Source organism: Ambystoma mexicanum, chromosome 2p (assembly GCF_040938575.1).
Source record: "Ambystoma mexicanum isolate Mex_15411 chromosome 2p, UKY_AmexF1_1, whole genome shotgun sequence".
In the NCBI taxonomy this organism is placed as follows: Eukaryota; Metazoa; Chordata; class Amphibia; order Caudata; family Ambystomatidae; genus Ambystoma; species Ambystoma mexicanum.
The window spans coordinates 152,650,435-152,670,441 of NC_090923.1; the positions used below are offsets into that span (position 1 = coordinate 152,650,435).

A 20,007-nucleotide genomic window follows, 5' to 3' on the forward strand; every position below is an offset into this window, starting at 1 on the left:
ATGACCAGATTAGATGCCAGGCATCAGAGATGAACATACTATCCTGTAGCAAGTGGGTCCAGCCTGGAACCTTAAAGCACAAGCATTGCCATTTAAAGAGGAGCAGGCACTACATATAGGGAGCTGTCACCCACCAGTGTTGAGCAAATGGGACAATTTACATAGCGCACAATGTTAAGGTTGCCACATGCCATTTTAGCAACAAAATGAGCCTTTTAAAAAAGCTCCCGAGTGGGTGGTCAGACTGGACAAGGTCGGTGATTTAGGGAAACTATGCAAAGAGGTCTGTAGGAGAAAACTGACAGTCAGGGTAAGGTATGTAGGAGAGAGCAGACCATCAGTTTTCTATGAACGGTGGCACATTCAAAGAGATAACTTAGTCTAATCAATAGATTTTGCTATGCGATTGTCCTAGTACGGATTCCCCGGCATATCAGAGGGCATATTTGTTAGAAATGCTTTATGGCATAATATAGTAAGATCGGTACTTCCTGGACTGCAGTAATGGAACCAGGTTTCACTAATGCACACAAAATGGAGAGGACATCTAGGGTGATGTTCCATGTTTCAATTGATTCAGTTAAAACCAAATTTGTATTGAGTGCAAAGGTGTCAATGAGTCTCTCCCTATAAAGAGATGTGTGCAATGATGTGGAGAGAGGACAAGTGCACAGAAGGGCGATTAGACAGTAGAAAATGGCAGAACAGTTGGTTTAAATAAAGCTCTGGTGTTGAGAATAGGCGAGGTAGAAGTGAGTGGGAAAGGAGTGGTTGATCATCAACTATGGAAAGAATCGAAGGTAATAGGAAACCGATCAATCATGGCGTGAAGATACTTAGTCTTTAAAAATGAAAGACCATGCAGCAGAACACATCACATTAACCATGCAGACCAGCATGTTACAGGAGAGGTTACATACCATTCCGTTGGTGATGACCACTCGAGGGGCATTTGGATGACTGGGGAAGAGCCCCAAAGGATGTCCACTGTACATAACTAGTGTCTGGTCCTCGGTCATCTCAGACAAATAATTCATCACCAGCCAGAACTGTGGGTGAAACAAAAACACAAGAGTCATTGCTTGTAGGATTTCTTCGTGAGCATCCAGTATTCGAATGACAAAGCAATATGGATTCAAATTCAAACTGTTTTTAATGCATGTTCTGGAGTATATCAGTGCTCTAAAGTAAGTGGTGTACTTGGAGATGAAATGATTAACTGAAGATCATGCACCATTTCAAGTAGGGGAAACCAGGATCAGAAGCTAGTCAACTGTCTGCACTGGATCAACACTAGATCACTTTCCAAATCGAAGGTAAATGGAGTACTTGCAATTGATCATCTTGTGTGTTGGAAATGTACCGGAGTATGTTTCTGGTTACTTCACTTCTTTACCCCCTCGTCTGTCTTTCTTGTATCTCTGGTCTACATCCCCTAAAGTGGGAGTCGCTGCCAAAGGGGCAAATCATCCTGGATTCATTACATACCCCCACTTTCAGATTTAGGTCTTCTAGTGTTGCTGTTGGACTCTCGGTCAAGACAGTCCTGACAAATCTTTTTTGAGGTAAACACTTCCTCAGGGAACTCCTCCCAAGAGGACAGTGGGGAGTACGTTTTCTGGCTTTCATCTTTGGGAACTGAGTTAAGCAGATCTTGAAAGTTAGGGAATTATGTACTGATAATCGCTTCCTCTGGGAGCCCAGGGTCTACAGCTACTTTTAAAAGGGAGTTCACGCTCCCCGGACCTCCAAGGTCATTGGTATTTTTGGAGATATCTCGGCATCACGCCACAAACACGTAATGTGCACAGACTTGCGTGACTCTAGGGTGTTCGGGAAGAGTGGGTCCGAGTGGCCAGCTGTCTGCTTACTACTGATCCAATAGGGGCAGTAGCCGCGATCGGATTGGCTTCAACTCATTCTCTACCCAGAAGGAGGCAGTCTTACACAAGAGGACATTCATTTCCTTATATAATTCCAATTCCTCCTTCTCCCATCCCCCCCCCCCCCGTTCCTCTGCATCTTACCAACCAATCTCCATTGTTGGTTCTTTGAGCACACAGTGGGTGCGGGGGGCGAGGGATTACTCAATCACAAAACAATTTCAGCGCAACCCATAAAGGTTATATACAAAAACAGCACAGAGTCACGCAGAAATCTTAAAAGATCAATTTTAAACCGTTAAGATTGATCAAGTAAAACCATGATGCATAAACTCATTCTTAAACAGTAAACCATAAATCAATACATTTATCAATCGAATTCTCAGCATCAGACTTTTAAAAAACCATTTGGAAGTTACTTTATTTTCTTTAAGTAACGTTCATATAAATTGCTCTTCTCCATGCACTTGCTAAATAGGTTGAAACGGCAAAAACAACATCTATTGATCTTGCATTTTTCCATAGATGTTCTGCAGCAGTCATTGTAAGAACCTCCCCGTTTAATTTGAACTTCCTTTCCCTTATGTCGGTATATAGAAAGGGCCCAGGTAGGCAAGCTATTGCTATCCCAACTTGCCGTGGCCACAGCTAGTAGTAAATTACCTAGCCACAGCTTTCCAAATCGGGAGCGCTTAAATGGACACTCGAATCAAAAAAAGATGCGCTTCCAAGGTGAAGCTGTCTTTATAGTGCAAATAATCATACCCCATCGACAGGTATAAACCTTTTGTGGTATACTCACCCCACATCCAATACGAATAGGCAGTAGGGACAATTTGTCTAGTGCCCATGTTAATGGACTCTGCTGTATGCCACACCACTTCCAATTTCAACAGAGGAGCCTCCTCATGTGAGAAGCACTTAAGAGACCTCGCCCTCTAATACAACAAGACCTCGAATCCCAGCTCTGTATGTCAAGCGGCTTTCACTTGCCCAAATGCGAATAATATTGGTTTAACTATTTGATCTGCGATACCTAGTTGGCTTAATTCCACGTTTATGGGGACATTTGCAGTACTATTAGGGACCCTTAATAATCTTTTCAGAAAGTTGTCTGTAGCTGGTAGAACATTTAGCTTAGCTGGGCCCCATACCGCTGCACCATACAGTGCTCCTGCCAGCAGCGGCACCCTGTGTATTTCCAATGCTGGTGCTGTAGAGTTAAACTTGGCTCTACTTGCAATAGCCAGAACTCCAGATCCCCAGCAGACACAGTGGAGCATCCTGAATCCAAGAGCATATAACGGGTGTCAAAGTCCGGGAGGGAGCCGGTGTGAATCCAAGAGAGTCTGTTTATATAAAAAGGGGAAACCGATGAGGATAAACATTGAACATAACCAGGACATGTGCAGTGGCACCTGGAGTGTTCCAAGTGCCGAACAGGATTACCACAATAAATAAGGCCCAAATAACCACACAGACTCAAAGAAGGTCAAAACACTACTTTATTATCAGTTCAATAAAGTAGGGAAACCTGACGAACAAACAGATTGTAGCTCACACACTCAACGCATTTCAATTACGCAAACGGCTTTATACCTCGATGCACATCAGCTATGCATGATGACATCCTATGTGGCAAACAGTAAGTACCTATCGGGCAAAGGGATTGGTTAAGGAAATATATACCAAGTGTTAATATCATAATTGTCTGCCGCTTATTTGTTAGGCATGCCTTGAACTATAACTACGTAAAATACTGATAACAGCAGCGGCTATGCTTCTGCAACAATGTATAGTCCACCATCACATAGGCCCTCATGATTGGTTGGCACGCTCACCAACCTTGAACATTTGGCTCGTTAGCAGCACGTAAATGAATACCAGGAGCAAGAGAACAACACCCGACGCCAGCCGCCTTAGCTAATTAGCCTACCATCTCATCAGGAGGTGTGGGGTAACTTGCTTGTGAGTGCGCGGAGACCTCAAAAAATTCTACTGGGTATATTACAACTGGAACTGAAGGGCTACCCCAACCCTACACCAAAATACTAAGTGGGCAAGTGTTCCACTAGTACGTCAGACCTTTGGGTACACAATCAAAAACGTTTTGCACTTTTGAGTGGGTGACAGGTGTCCCTAATTTGCTCTGAAGTGCTATAATATTTGAGGTGCAAAATTGTACTCCCGATGTATGCATATGTACTAAGGGGCGAAAAAAAAACTATCTATAATCTCTGCACATGTATTGGTATCCTTATTTTCTGCACATACATTGATGAAAAATAAATAGCAAAAGTCGTTGGGCATATCTTAACAAGTGGTCTCATTTTTGTGGAATATATTGATTTCAATAAATACTTTTCAACTGTTTAGCGCGTACTAATGGAACACTTGCACATTTACCATCTCATCAGTTTGGCCCTAAGCCACAGTTCTGACTGTTCTCTTCCTCAGAACTTTAACAGGAGTGAAGGTACATTGCCATCTTCCTCTGGAGCTTTATGAATAGGCCTCGTCTTCTGGTCTTACACCATGTTAAGGAGACCATGATTTTGACCATTCTGTGTTTGATTTAGTGCTATTTGATTCAATTAAATTGGGTGCTATTACTCTCCTTGGCCTCTGTAGACTTGGTTGCTCTGTCCTGCATGTGCTTTCTGCATCTTTGAGTGGACAATACTTGGCACTCACAATTATTCACTCCTTTGACTAATCCTATGTACACGGCTTATCCTCTGACTTTTTTGCGCCTTGCATTTTTTTTGCTGTGGCATCCTTGATCCTGAGCCAAACAGATGTAATATAGATTTGTGCCGAAAAAAAGGACAACACGCATCATCCCTTCTTCAGGCTTCTTGCTTATTATACAATGCGGACGTCCATTTTCTCAACATGCCTGATTTACTCACGTTATATTTCCTATTTTAGCAAGCTTCTACAATGTCTCATCTACCTTGCGTTTTTGCGTATATCCATCTACTGCATCTCTTATTACTTACCTTCGAAGTGTATATGGTTTTCTTCATATTCGCGAATGTGTTTACTGTGCTCCCTTAATCGCATCTTCATTCTTTAAATATACACAGTTTCAGTGGTTCCATCTATCTTCTCAGTGGTGTCACTTCCTCTGTCGAACTTCACTTATAGTTCTTCTATGTCCAGTGGTGTCTGCAGACTCATGCCTATTGGCTCAGTTATTTGGGTACATTCGGTATGGTTGTCTGAGTGCATAACATCTCTCATACCTTCGATGCGGTATTGAATGTTACCAGGTGTCAAGCACAGTGCTTTCTTACGGTTCTTCCAGTATGATGGAGGTGAGGGGGTGGGCTCTATAAATTACGTGTGCGTCTGCTTCTCTACATTAACCTCCTCGGTTGTGAAGAAAACTCTATCCACAAAACTGCAAACCCCACTCATCGAAACGTTATTCGAGGGTCACCTTCTCGAACTTGGACCGAAGACCCGAAACCTTCCAAGAGGTCTTGAGGAGCATCATTGAAGAGAACAGATTTATGCAAAGGTCTTTACATTAGTTGGCACCCCAAAATATCTGAGGGAGAAGTTTTGCAACACCTACTAAAGAACAATCTAGGATGTGTCTGTAAAACGAAAGCCAATCAGAGTCTTTAGAATAGACATCTGAACTTTGATATTTGTCAACACCAGATCCAGTCAAGATTCAAGTCCATGGGGTACACGTTCTTTTATGCAATAGGGAGATCATTGTTGTCGTTACCCTAGCCTTTTCTTCTAAACACGTCCATTCCCAGGTTCTTCCTTTAAGAAAGTAACTTGTACCAAAATTCTCTGGGCAGTTCCATAAGAGTGTGGTGCTGGACAGGCGAGAGGAACTTGGGTCGCATCTTCATCCCAGTGGGGGCAAGCTGAAGAATAAAAAGACAGCGGAATGTGTTGAAAACCCATTGAAAGTACTGCAGGTTTTGTTTATAAACCACATGAAACACTGGGGAATCAGCTAGGAGAAGGGAGCCATGCTCCTAGCCCAGTGAGAACCTATAAGAACTGTCCGTTTTGCAAACCTTGGAACTTTCATGGAACTTCTGTTTTGGGAGAATTATATCCAGGTGAAGGGAACCCTTCTCCCGGGTCAGATAAGACCTTGAACTGTAGTTATTTTTTATTGTAGCAAAGGAGTGTTTGAGATTTTGAACAAGACAGAATTATTTGATTTGACACAACCCGACAGACTCAAGTTTAGTTTATTTAGGTAGGGAAACAAACTCTAGTTAGGGATAGATAGGTTTGGTTTTTCCATTAATAAAAGTACAGAGCAACCACTATAGCACCACTTGGTAAGTCTCTTCATTTCTTGTCTCCATAGTAGCAATTGAATTAACTTTTATATCGCAACACTGTAACCTATATGCTCTGCAGGGGACAGATTATCGACACCAGACAGAAAAATAAAGAAAAAGCACATTTAGCACCAATTTTGCTGCTTATGCTGGGAAACATAACAGGTTATGACCTAATCTGTATTAGTCAAACAGATTTTCATTAGGACAAAAATAAAGCAGACTTTGTATTAGGTGTGCTATTTTACAAAGAACTGTGTGTATGATATGGATTGGGACAAAACCAGTTTGCTCCAGATAGTATTACTGAAGCAGAAAAGTGTGCTAAATACATTTGGTCCATTGTTCGCATCTGTGCCATGGTTATTGCCGCCTCCCTCCCAACCCCCAATCATCCAGCCCCTTTGGGCCTTAAACCAAATGGAAGCTGGGAGAATGGCCTGGATTTTAAGCATGGCTCCGAATACACTTTTGCGGGAGTATTGTTCTCTGTGCTCAGATGTTGGGAGTTAAATGTTCAAGGGCTTAAAATTAGTATCACTGCAAAGCAGGGTATTGTTTGGCAAGTAAAGAGAAGTTTTAAGTGTCAAAACGTAAGAAGTTTTTTCATAATAGAACTGAAGAAATGAGAGGCTGAGAACACCGGGGTTACACCCAGTACTTTAACAACGAAAGACATCAGTGACACCAAATTACTACTTACCCTGGACAAGGATAATAATGTATCCAGTACACAGATCCTAAGAGATCTAGAAATTGAAACAGGCAACCTGGCGGACTCCAAACTAACTAAGAAATCAGGCTATGTCCCAGCTACACCACAAGATGGAGCAATAGAAATCTTTTATAGGGCTATTGTGACAGACTTACAAAGGAAGATGGACAGCAGTCGCAGTAGACATATTAACCGGAATTGTCTTAACAGTAAAGTCACTAATTTACTGGCACTTCAAGCCGAAATATCCAAACAGCAAAGTCACAAATTTACTAACCATCCCAAATGTCTAAGTCACAAGAACACAGATGACCCCTTTTACGTATGTTAACAACTTGGAAGTACTTATGTTTTAAATACAACCCCTGTATTAAGCATTTATTTGGTTGCGTTTCATTGAAATCAGTGAGATGTTCTTACTATCGGGATACTTGCTTCTAAACTATATTATAAGGCCTAGGTTGTAGATCTTGTCCCAGGGTGAGCAGCTCTCAGAATTACCTTAAAGTAAAAAAACAGGAATCAATGAAAGCGCTGGTGGCGTCACCAAAGCAACTTCACAACCACACAGTATACAAACCATTGCCAACTCGGGTATTGTTTGGCAAGTTGAGATACATTTTAATTGTCAAAAAACAAGGTTGTGTTGAAAGCCCTACTTTGTGCCCAGCAATAGAAATGTGTTAATCTTCTAGCCCATCTTCAGATCAGATGACAATGGTAGAGATCCTGTGTGTGGAACATGCCGTTGCTGGTCCTCCTGAAACAGAGGTCTGCAACCTTTGGCTCTCCAGATGTTTGACTCCAATTCCTATGGACCCTCTCACTCTGGCAAGGTTTACTGGGAGTTGTAGTTCAAACCATCAGAAAGGCAAAGGCACGGTCCCTGAATCGACCTCAATATTGCAATCAGCAACAAGGGAATAATCTGTTGCTCCTTGCTGAAGTATTTCCCAAGCTTTAGGGAGTAACACCTCTGCAGGCTCACCACTGAAGGACCAACTTCAACAGGTTGTATGGGTCTGTCCGCAGGAAGGATGGTTCACTTCCCTTTAAAATTCAGGTTGATGTCCACTGACCTCAAACAAATCATCTCCAGAGAAGTGTGTGAACAGAGAACACTGGGCACAACCCTGGACAGATCGCTGTGTTCACTCCGTTGCAACCTCCTTCACTTCCGGAAGAAGGACATGCCATTTCCTGGACAATCTAGAGAAGAATCTTTAAAACTGAGCTCTGCAGAGGTCGAAGTGGGCGGGAGCGGTGCTCCCATACTTTAATTTTAAGTTTCACTGTTCCTATATTTTTTTTTTTTTTTTTTAAAAGAAACCGTTCTGGAATGGTTTAGTTTTAAAATAAAAGTGTAGGAAGAAGTTGAAGCTTGCACTTTCATGCACAGCACTGCCCATTCCCATAAATAGCAGGTGTGTTTGTTTGGGGGTTTTGGATTGTGTGTGGGAGGGGGCGCAAGGATGGGGTTTGTGGGGAGCGGGGCAGACCAGCAGAGAACATAGCTCCTCTACTTCTTTTCGTACACTTCGCCTACTGGAGCTCTGAGAGTTTACCTCACTGCTTAGCACAGTGGTGTCGCTTGGGGGGTGGAGGGAGCTGGGTTTCCCGCCCCCCTCTGAAATCCTGGGCCTTCGCCCCCACTTTCTCTGCACGGTCTGCTGTGCTGTGTCTGCCAGCGCGCGCACACACACACACAGGGCCACAATCAATGCGGTCGCACAACAATGAAGAGCAGTTAAGTTCCTCCTGCAGCCAAGAGCAGCCCCTCCAATCAGAATGTAGCACACAAAACTGCTAAGGAGGGGTAATTAGTGACTGTATGGTTTAGTGCCTAGGGGAGGTGCAGTGGGGTGTGGTAGTTGGTGTGTACAAAAGATTCTCTGCAGGAGTGCTTCTAACGTCACAGGTTGCCCTTTCATAGGCGGCACCCCTACTTTTGTCAGTGGCCCCCTCTTAAATTTTATTCCTGGGGATGCCACTGGCTTAGCATGAAGCTGGAGGGCAATTGGCTCTTAAAGTCACTTGGTGCCATGTGACGATCCACCCTTATATGCCCAACACGGTGGGCACCATTCAGATAATTTGTTTCACTGCACAAGCGGGTTTAGTTGGTTCAGTTTTTTATATCTGGAGCCGGTACCTTAACACACAAATCAATATATTCCAAAGAATAGATAAGTCAGTGCAACCAGAGGTGGACTGGGAACCAAAAGAGGCCATGGACATAATTTTAAAGTGGCCCCATTTTACGCATTTTGAACCCAACCCAACCCTTTTCCTATGAGAAAATACAACAGGTTACCACAGAAAAGAGAAGGTGCAGTGGCCTAGCAGGAAATCTCCAGAGTTCCCTGTAGGTCAGTCCACCGCTGAGTGCAACATAAGTGCATGAATTTGTGGGAGACATCCATGAGGTGCATAGATAATAGAAAAGTAGATTCTAAAGCAAAACTGCAATGTGTTTCTTTGGTGTTATTTAGATTTATAAAGCGCCCAGAGGCATCGTGGCGCTGTTATAGTATATTCCCTTAGATACAACTTAAGTCATTTATCAGTAACGTCATCATTGCTGTTGCATAACGTTCACTCCAATCATAGTAGGGTTTGAAAACAGGGAAAAAAAGGGGTCACTGATAATTGAGCACCTTTTGGAGAGGTGTGCACATTAAAAAAAGGGACTGTCTTTAGTTTGAGGGGGATGCTTCATTGGGGAATGTGTGCCTACCACCAGCCTCACTCTGCATCTTTGTACTGTGCAAAAAGACCAAGCCAAGGTGGAGAGGGAGGTGTTTCGTAACTGGCTGTGGATTATCAAGGTTAAGGTGCATTAGCCACTACACGGCATAACCAAGAAAGACAACAGCGCGATGCGAAACCCCAAATGACCACTTAAGCAAATCTATTACAACGGAGTTGCAGGGCCCGCCCTCAAGATGTAGTTCCCCACGTCGAGTTAAATACCAAAACGGCGGACCTCGATAGGTGGCAAACGTTGAAAACCCTGCCCGATTGATTCATGCCAAACCATAATCGCTACTTCTAATTAAAGCAATTGCTTCCGAGGTGAAAGGTCGGAGCCTAGATTGTCACCGGGAGCCGGACGGAGGCTGCCGATGTGCTTTTCCGCATCTTGTTGACTCGTGCATCCGCCCTCCTCCTCCCACGGACGGCTGGTATCAGGCCAGTCATCAGGGTGATGTAAACGGTGCCATGAGGCCCGCGAGGAATGTGAAGGCAGCGTGGCGAGCAGATTCCTCCTTCCGTAAACACAGGGGACGGTGCCGTTTGTTGAGACTCGGCCTTCGGGTGTTCAAGGTCGCATAACTGTAGAGAAGCAGCAGCGCCGAGGCAACAACCCCTAGGAAAGGCATGCGCCATCATTCTCACGGTGCAAAGGGACCGGTAGCTACACTGTGCCTCGATCTCACATGTCCTCCGCTTGTTCTTCTTCTTGCTGATAGATTTTTATCCATCAGCGGTGATTTTTGGATACCGAGGCTTGAGCCTCATTACTCCATCTTCTCAGGTTGAGTGTGTAGTCGTGGGTTTGTATTCTTCTTGGTCTGTGTGGTCTTGTCACAGTAGGGCTGGTTTCACAGGGTCTTCGCAATCTCACATGTGTTGTGCATCTGAGCTTTTATACTGCACCGCATCTATCACGACTGTGCCCTCCACAAAAGCCAAGACCCCCCCTCCACCCCACCGCCCACCTCGAGAGAGTCGATTCCGAGATGCCAGGAGCCGTTCTGAGGAGCCCTTCCACAGCAGCCGAGTCAGGGTCACGACTGGATCATGGGCTTTCAAGCCGGCACGGCGGCTTCAGCGCTCCCTGACCGCAGGTTTCATTTCAGCCTTGGGCCGACTCAGCCCTTCAACCTTCCCCTAAATAGATTAATGGCGTCCCAGAAGTGGTTACCGCAACGAAACGCGAGGATAACGATTACTTCGGGCTGCTACACCTTGACATTAACTTCCAAAAATTCTTGAATGTAGTGGACCCAGGGGGGTTGATATTAGATTATATATTAAGGACGTGCTTGTTTCCACCTTGTCCTATTAGGAGTTGGTCACAAATGCCCACGAACATCCCCCGACACCAGTGCACTGCAATTTCCTGAAAGGACCTTGGCTTCCAGTAGAAAGAGGCGGTATCACCTCCCTCATCCAAAGCTATAGATCAATATGGCCCAGCTTTCCTCGTGGAAGCATGTAGCCTGTAACTGGAACAATCCCTCCACTCTCCCCCGCCTTCTGACAGGAGACGCGCCGCAGTAAAGTTATAATGGGCCAAGGATCGTGGGTGCCCTCAGCACCAGCTTTCCCGCTCTTATTCAGAGCCTGCAGCACACACTTCTGTCACGTGAGTTAAACTAACACGAGCTCATAAAGAAGTTTAGCTTAGCTAGAGATCGGCACAGCGGAATTCAGCGCCATATTGTCGCTGCTATTCGAGCGCCTACTCCCATGTCGGCATGCCTATAACCTGGGCATTTGCCTATTATACCAATGTACATTACTCTTGCTCATTCGTCAAAGACCCTTTTTCTTCTCCCCATCAGTAAGGTGCAGACGGAGACTGGTCTTTTTGGCATAAACGGGCCACAGATTTATTTTCACACATAAAAGAAAACACAGCAAACAATTGTGAAAATAGTTCCAGAGGTGCAGCGACTGACCCGTGTCCAAAACCTGCTTACCCCTTTTCCCAACAAAGTCCACAGTGGGCACAACTCTGCCAACCCTTCGTGCCTGAGACCAGCTTGCCCCTGCAGGTGTTCCTGGGCTGGGAGAGCACTGTTTCTTCGGAGTAAGCTGAGCCCTCATTGCTACCACCAGTCGCCCCCTCCGCTTAGGCTCCCAAGAGGCGCTGCTCCGAGAAGAGCGAAGACCCTTCCGGCTGTGCAATGGCTCATTCAGAGTGTCTCTTGTCACTGGTCGCCACGCCGAAGGCGAGTTACCACCCACTGCAGCTCCCCCTTTTCGCATTTCATACTTCCAGGAGCTTAATGCACTTTGTACACAATTTCTTGCTTCTCCCTTTTTCCCCCCAAAGTCTATAGGCCTAACTCCCCCTGCCTTTTGTGTCTGAGACCCGCCTGCCCCTGCAGGTGTTCCTGGGCTGAGAGCGCCGCTTGTCGGGGGGAAGCCGAGCCCTTATTGCTACTCCCAGACGCCCCCGCCATATTCGGCTCTCAAGAGGCGCTGGTTTGAACAAGCGAGGGCTTCACCCAGCTGAGCCCACTTTGCACAGCTCACTGTGTTCGTGGCAGATTCGTGCTGGTGTGCCTCACCCTGATGAGCCAGCTTTGCACAGCTCACACTTGACTGACTGCATACGATACCCATCTGGGGGAGTGCCGTCCAAGACCTGGACAATCTGAGCTTGTCCTTGTTTCCTTTAGGCCACCCTCGGCCATCTGTTTGGCGCTTAAGTAGCGTCTTACTAAATCCATACTGCGCTGCACCATCACCACTGTTACTTTGTCTATCGACCGTAGCGGGATGAAGGGATGCATAGACCTTGCTGACCTGATCAAAACCCTGATCCTAAAGCCAACACTGTGCCCCAATGCATTGCTTACCACCTTACATTAGCCACAGAAGCATTTCTTAATGGACCTTGTAATTTGAAAGTGCCTTCCACATGGCCCCAGTCATACCTTCAGAAATCTAGCCGTTCCCTGGGGCAGCCGCTAGTTATCTTTCCCCAGCGTCCTGCGAGTTCCAGTGCCCCTCCAGATCAGTACTGTTAGTAAACCGTGGCATAACCCCCCCATTACACCACCACACTATTCACTTCCATGGGTCATTTGCGCACTACAATCCTCCAAATCTGTTCCTCTCCTACAGACCGCCTTTGTCCCTGTAAAGACGCAACTAACCCCTAGCTGCATCCACTATTGCACAGCCTCCCCTTCACCGCATCTTAATCGCCCCTTCATAGTAACTCAGCCAAAACCATCACCCCATTACTTCACCAACCTTAGATACCTTACTTTAACCCCCTGGCTAAAGCCACACCCCCTTTTCGGGCAACTGACTTAATGTAGGGTCCCTTAAGGCAATCCTTTGTATCCCAGCAACTCCCCTCAGCCACTTCCCAAAGTCACCCTTAACGTACGTTACTGCTAATCCCAGCTTGGGGTGCCGTAAATCCAGAGGACCAACCCGGTTCCACACCCTCTCCGTAATGACCAATCTGCCCCTATCGGGGCGTTGAAACCAGGGTCTGCCGCCCTGTGATCCTCAGATGCCTCGTGCAGCCTCAACAGAAAAAGAGCTCAATACCCAGGAGCCCTGCTCTGCTTTCCATCACCTAACATGAATATCCCGCTCACACCCGTCATGGCCCCAGTATTAGACACCCCAAATCACCAATGAGCAGAAACTCAACTTCCCCATAATACAGGGTCCGGACGTGCGGCGACCCTGTGACCCAACAAAATGCTGCACTAACACGCCAGTGTTCGCACTCGCCTTGCAAACCATAGCCACAGGGAGCCTTCGTCACAGCACCTGAGCCCGAATACGCACCGTGTTTTCTCCTAAAGGGACTTCTGTGTGACGCACTCCAGTGACCGTACCGCTAGAGACATCCCCCAATGTAAAACCAGCTTACCCATCAACACGGCCGCATAGCCTACGGCATCCTATTACAATCGGCAAATCACACGGCCACCCCTGCTATTACTTCTGCGCAACCCAAGCCGGCATTGATATCCCCCACTAGCTGACATGAACAACCGCCATTGCTGGAAATCCTCTGCAGTGGGCTCCCTTTAACTCCCTTATGCAAACATAAAACTAACGTTCCGGTGAAGGTTTCGACAACACCTACCCATAGCTAGTTCACTAAAAGGCAATGCCGTGACACTTCGAAACGCACGTCCCAAAATAAGTTTTTACTAGTGCGTTCTGAATGAGAGCTTCCTTTTCCAAACCCCTTTGCCATACCTGCCCTCCGCCTGAGATCCGTACGTATCCACCAACTAACCGCTACTATCTCCATACAGCCCTTAATTTTCCATATGGCTAATTCCCCCCATTACCTAGCTTGGTCATTCGATGACCAATGTGACCCAATTAAACCTTGCGCTACAAAGCCGGACATTCCACCCGCAGCGACGTCCATAACCACACCGAGCCTCCTTAATTGCGCGTGGCCCTGCCATATTCCCCACCAGCCGGCCATCCCCAGGCCATGCATACGGGGGTACCACACATGAATAATACTCCAAAGGCAACTATTATTTCCTAAAGAGCCCATGCTACAGCCGACTATAGCCAAGACCCAATTATATCCCCGTGGGTACAGCACCCCCCAAAGGCACGCAAATTGTCGAGCTTTAATCATCAGACTTATCCTTTTACAAGCAACCCAACGGCATGGCGTCCCACCATGGAACGAAATCTCGCCATTTCCATTCCACCCCTGTTGATCCATAGTGCGCTTGCCTAACTTGCAATGGTCTCACCTGACAAAGTCCCACAGCGGCCCATGACAAACAAATTATAGACACAAGCCATCACCAGTAACTAGGGCACTCATTCATTCTACCTTGCTGCCATAGTTCTCCCCCCGAAAATTATCTCCAGCACACCGCCATTTTCCCTGAATAAATTGTTACTACCGAGCCATGTTTCAACTTCCTAGTTGCAAGTCAAGACGTGCACCATGCAATTGAAAGACACCCGAGGAGCAGCGGGGCAGCCCACATCACAAAGTCTCCAGGTGGCATAACCACGACCAGACAAATCGGTGTGTGCATACTGTTTCCATTCTTAACGAGAGGTATGCTACCCTCGAAGTATCAAGTTTTCCTGCTGCAGTTGCGCCAGCTGAGCAATAGGTGAGAATAGAATTACTAACCCGGCGGTCTAAACCAAACTCCATGCCGCCTACCACCACACATTGATAAACCGAGCAACCAAATTCAACCTGTCCATTTTAAAACAATTATACACTGCATCGTCAAGATTGTGGCTCAGCGGCCGAAACCATCTTAACATTGCACATGAGGCGTGTTGCCCTAACACAATAAGGATAATCACATCTCTATGACCTAAACCGCCTTTGCAATCGAAATCCTCTAGGGCTTAGTAAACGCCTTCTTTAAAACCCATTAGGGCCAAGTGTATGCTGATACTCGTGGTCCTATTGTAATCCCCGCACGAGGCCACCCTTTATACCCCAAATACATCCCCGCTGAAGGCCCCATCGCCCCACAATGTTCAATGTCTGGATGCCGCAAAGTCACAAACCCTTAATTATATCCTGCAACAAAATCCAGCCTCCCTGTGCCTACTGGGGGAACCGGAATTTGTAAATTGTGCCAATTCCTAATTTGCCATTCCCGTCCTCCCGGGACTACCCTCCCTAGGGTGAACTCACGGCTTACCCCGATTGCGCGTGGTAAAGAACTAGCCACACCCTGTGAAAGCGCATATCCTCCCATACGCTTCCGGTGCATCTGGTTGCCATACAATTTCATTGCCATACAAGTTAATTCCTCAATAGAAGTCATTCCTCATAAGAAGTCAATTTGAAAAGCTGACATCCATGCCCGCCTTCTGCTCATTTATTTCTCCGCTGCATCTAGCCCCTCGTGAACTCGATCTCACGTGTACATGCGGCCACCCTGCTTAGCGCCAATGGTTCCGTTTGCTCGCCCTTAACACTGACAACCCATGAGCATGCCCTGACTGATGCTTGGATTGCTTGTTAAGAATATAAACACTGAGAATACATGAGCACAGTGAAAAATTCATTATTCGCTGAGCGGCCAACCCTTGTCTACTTAGCCGCAGCTGCACGTTTTTCCATGTTAACAAATGCAGTCGCTCCTGGACACAACTCCCAGTAGAAAAACGTATGTTTACTACCTACAGGCACCCGGAATCGCAATCCGCAGAACCTTTTGTCCCCTAGCCATCCAAGGAAAAGAACTTCCTTTCTGCTGTAGAGGTTCCAAGCACGACCCGCACTCCAATCGTTCATTTTGAAGTACCCGGAACTTTCACGCCGAAATATGCGACGTATGATGAGCAAATACACCAGCAGAGAGCCACAGTGGGGCTCTGCCCAGTACCTATCAGACTGACAGCACCTATTGAAGTACCCGCACATAAGAAATCTTGGACAGTAAGGTACCCATATCGACAAGTGAGACACCGACAATTGCCAAAACACAATTGGCCTCATTACAACCTTGGCGGAGGACCATGGTGCCATTAGCACCATGGTCCATGCCGCTAAGGTTGCAATTCCGCCATAGGTGGATGGCGGAATTACCGCCCCATTCCAAGGTGAGTGGGGCGGTAGTTCCCCATTCACCAATGGCCCCTTCCCCATTCCCATTTTTGACCCATAGGGCATAATGGGAATGGGGAAAGGCGATAATTATGGCACCGTAAATTACGGTGCCGTAATTATCGCCAAGGTCCCTTTGCGGCATGGCTTTTAACGCCTGCAAAAAGCAGGCGTTAAACAGCCATCCCGCAAAGGGAACCTTGTAATCAGGCATTAAGGGTCGGCGCCGTTTACGGCGCCGTAAACCCCTTAACGCCTGAGTCGGAATGAGGCCAAATGCCTGAAGAAGCCAAGAAATCATAAAGTAAGACGAATGGTGACGTCACAAGAACCCAGACTGACTCACATATAGAAGATATGAGGACCTGAGAATGACGAAAAGACAAAACACCATGGCCAAGGGACATCATGAACCTAAAGTGAAATAATGATCTCAAATGTAAGAAGCTTATGCCATGAGCATGATGAAGATATTCAGTTAGTTTACACATGTACATGCATAGAACTGCAGGAAGCAAAAAGAATCGTGAAGCTTGCTTATGCTTAGTACTTAGATTGCGGCAAGACCCACCCATACATATCTACCTCAAAAAGGAACACTTTATATAAGTATACTTCCACTATGCACAAGAGCACAATCTACCAAAGGTTACTGAAGGTCTCAGGAGAGGAGCTTCTCAGCACGCAAATCGAAAACTAAAGACAGAAAGAAACTCAGACGCATGCAAATCGTGCCAAGAAGCCAAGGGCGTATTGGCTGAAATAGACCAACAGTAGATCCAATTAATGAAGCAAAGACCAGAGTATAATGTTCAGAGGTCAAGATAAACTGCAGAAGGCAGGTGGTGGGCAAAACTAAATCAAATACACAAATTGCATGGAGAATGAGGTGATTTCATGGTGTCTGAATCACGTGACCAGCCAAGCGAGAAGAGATGAAGCTTTCATACCTACGCGTGGCCTTGTGCCATGCACAGATATCTGAACTTTTCCAGGCAGAGATGCAGTCTCAAGGCCAACCACAAATAATTGACACATGACCACTGAGGTGATGATTGATTGTAGCAATAATTGGAGGAAGGCTGGGGGAGCAGATGAGCACCCTGCACCTGGCTGGCTATTTAGCACGCTGCTAAGCTAGTGGAAAAGTAGGAGTGGGGTTGGTGCCAACCCAATCATAATGGACCAAGTAATCTAGGTCCCTATAGTTAGTAGAACCAATGAGACGTCATATTTTTAGTGACGTCCACAGTAGCCATTTTGAAGGAAGGGCTTAGATGCCCCACCTGGCACTGTTTATCCAATCCCCTCACTCCGTTACCATATACAGATATAGTACCTATATTAAAGTTACCTTCCTATAACCAATAGAATTGCATGCAACATTTCAAGCATTACACGTCAGTGATGACGAGTTTTTAGTATAAATAAAAGGAAGATCAAGCAATAGCTGATCTTCATGAACTCCCTGTTTTTTGTACTAACTGATTCCCTTTGCCAAACCATTGAGTTGTCATTATTGATTTGATGCTAGTGTATCAATCTGCATCCCCATCCATCTCATGGGTGCTGCTACTCATCTTCAAGTGCTATGGGGCAACCCCCAGCTTTATGGGCTGGTTGAGGTCCTAGTGAACACTTAGTAGCAGAAAGGGTGGTTTATCGATTTGATAAGACACCCATTGACCATCGACAAAGTAACTCTAGGTCCTCTGCAATATCACACGTCCTTTGCCATCCAGCCAAGTAGACCGAGTAGCTCACTGTAGATAGTGGCTAGATTCAATTTGTAGATAGTGGCTAGATTCAATTGTAAAACCTGCAGGTTGAGGTCTGAAGGAACCTGTTCACCCACGAACCCCTTCCCACTTCTACGAGCAGCCGATCGAGCGAAAAGCAGGAGAGGCGGTGACTAAGGCGGAGATCCCAAGGATCAAGAGAGGAAAACATGCGAACAATGAGTGAAAAAGACTGAACGCTTTTGCAAAAAGTTCCATGCCTTAGAACAAGTAAGGGAAGGTAACGGTGGGAGGCGGGACAAAAATAAAGTTCGCGATAGAGTAAAATGTGGGGAAGGAAATAGTGACTCGAGGGTGACCGAGCAATACATAGAGGATACTGGCAGGATACCCCAAGCATAGAGGAGGATACGCCCAAATACCTACGTTTTAATATAGCAGTTAGAAGTCTGCATTCAAAGTCTTGAATAAAATAGGACGAAATAGGAGACCAAAACGGTTAGATGTTTTTTTGAAAGGAACGGGCTTACACTCCATGTCGGGGTAAATCATAGGGGCAAGAGGTCTGTGTAGCCGCCTGGAGTCGGTCTAGTCTGTCACGTCTGTTATTTTTTTTTCTTCTCTTATTTCTCTCCGACGCCATAAAAAATAAGAAATTTATGGAGGAATTAGCATGAAAATTATGCGATTGTTTAGCTAAGAAACTGTATAATATGTATTGATTGTTAGAAAAATAAAAATTGTGAAGAAACGGGATTGATCTTGCGACGATTGGTGCTCGCTCATATTGTTGGAGTTGGTTAAGAAACGTAAAAGCATAACAAAGTGTTATATAAAGAGAAGGTGAACAGATTTAAGCATGGAAGATGTTACACCATTAATACACTTGTGCAAGCAGTTGCCAAAACACGCATCCAAGATGAAAAAGTACAGTGCAGAATGGGTTAAGGGAACCGCCAACAAAATGTTTATGCCATGGCCCCAGGGTGGATCGCTGTCTAAAACGGTCCTGCAACACATGATGACATTTGCACGCCACACACACTGGCAAAAAGTTAGGTAAACGCCTAGCTAGTTTAGAACTTTTGAAGATGTACCAAGAGGATAAGGAGGAGGAGCCACCCTTAGATTGGATACTTAACGAATGCACAGAGAGGCGGTGAGATGCCTTCCATGTCACCTGCCCCGTCTGAAACAAAAAGTAAAGTCAGTAACGACAAAGGTTTATACCTGCGAAGGGAACTTGAAGCAACCACGGGATATAGCAACCCGGCATAGGAGTCACCTACGCAAAATAGTGACAAAAACCCAGACAAAGACAGAGATGACGATATCACCGCCAAAGTCCAGAGGGACAAGGAGAGGCACGAGAAACAAAAAGGAGATCAAGCGCAAGCAAGTACATATCCAGATACTGATAGAGGGTAAAAGATGGAAAGGAGAGGAGGATAGAACTGATGAGATAACATTCACGCAGAACAAATGGATGGGAGGTCAGATTCTATTGAAACTCAATGGTAAAGGCATTGAGGACGTGAAACAAAAGGGAGAGCTAGACGATTTACAAAGAAAAGAAGGAAAAGGAAAAAGGATTGAGAGACGAAAGGATCAGGAAAAAAGATAAGCATAGACGAGAGCAGGTTTATCGCGAGGAGCAAGAAAGGAAATACTTTCATAAGCTAAGAGCAGTTAATGATCAGAGTAGGCAGGAACAGTTGAGAATAGAAGAACAAAAGATAAGGGAGAAGAGAATAAAAAGATGAAGGGATGAGAAAATACGAAGGGCAAATGAACGTAAATATGCAAAGAAATGAGAAGAAGATAGGGTCAAGGAGGAAGCTAGGAAGTGCAGAGAATTTGGTGATGACATAGTACGTAAGCGAAGACAGAGCGTATGATCTTGAATATCGGGAAAGAGGTTAAAAAACCCAATCCAGTAGTAGATTGGGCAGACATAGAAGAATTCTTTCCCGAGTACGATTCAGTACCAGGCACGTCTAGGGCAAATATCGAGAACTTCGACACC

General features: G+C 45.7%; 1 protein-coding gene across 1 annotated transcript in view; it reads right to left on the bottom strand.

The window, feature by feature from the left end:
* Window positions 1-20,007, bottom strand: part of UROC1 (urocanate hydratase 1) — a 482,866-nt gene that overhangs the window by 287,124 nt on the left and 175,735 nt on the right. The window contains exon 5 of the mRNA XM_069643013.1: window positions 921-1,049. Within this exon, the coding sequence (XP_069499114.1) occupies window positions 921-1,049 (129 nt within the window). The remainder of the gene's footprint in view (window positions 1-920; window positions 1,050-20,007) is intronic.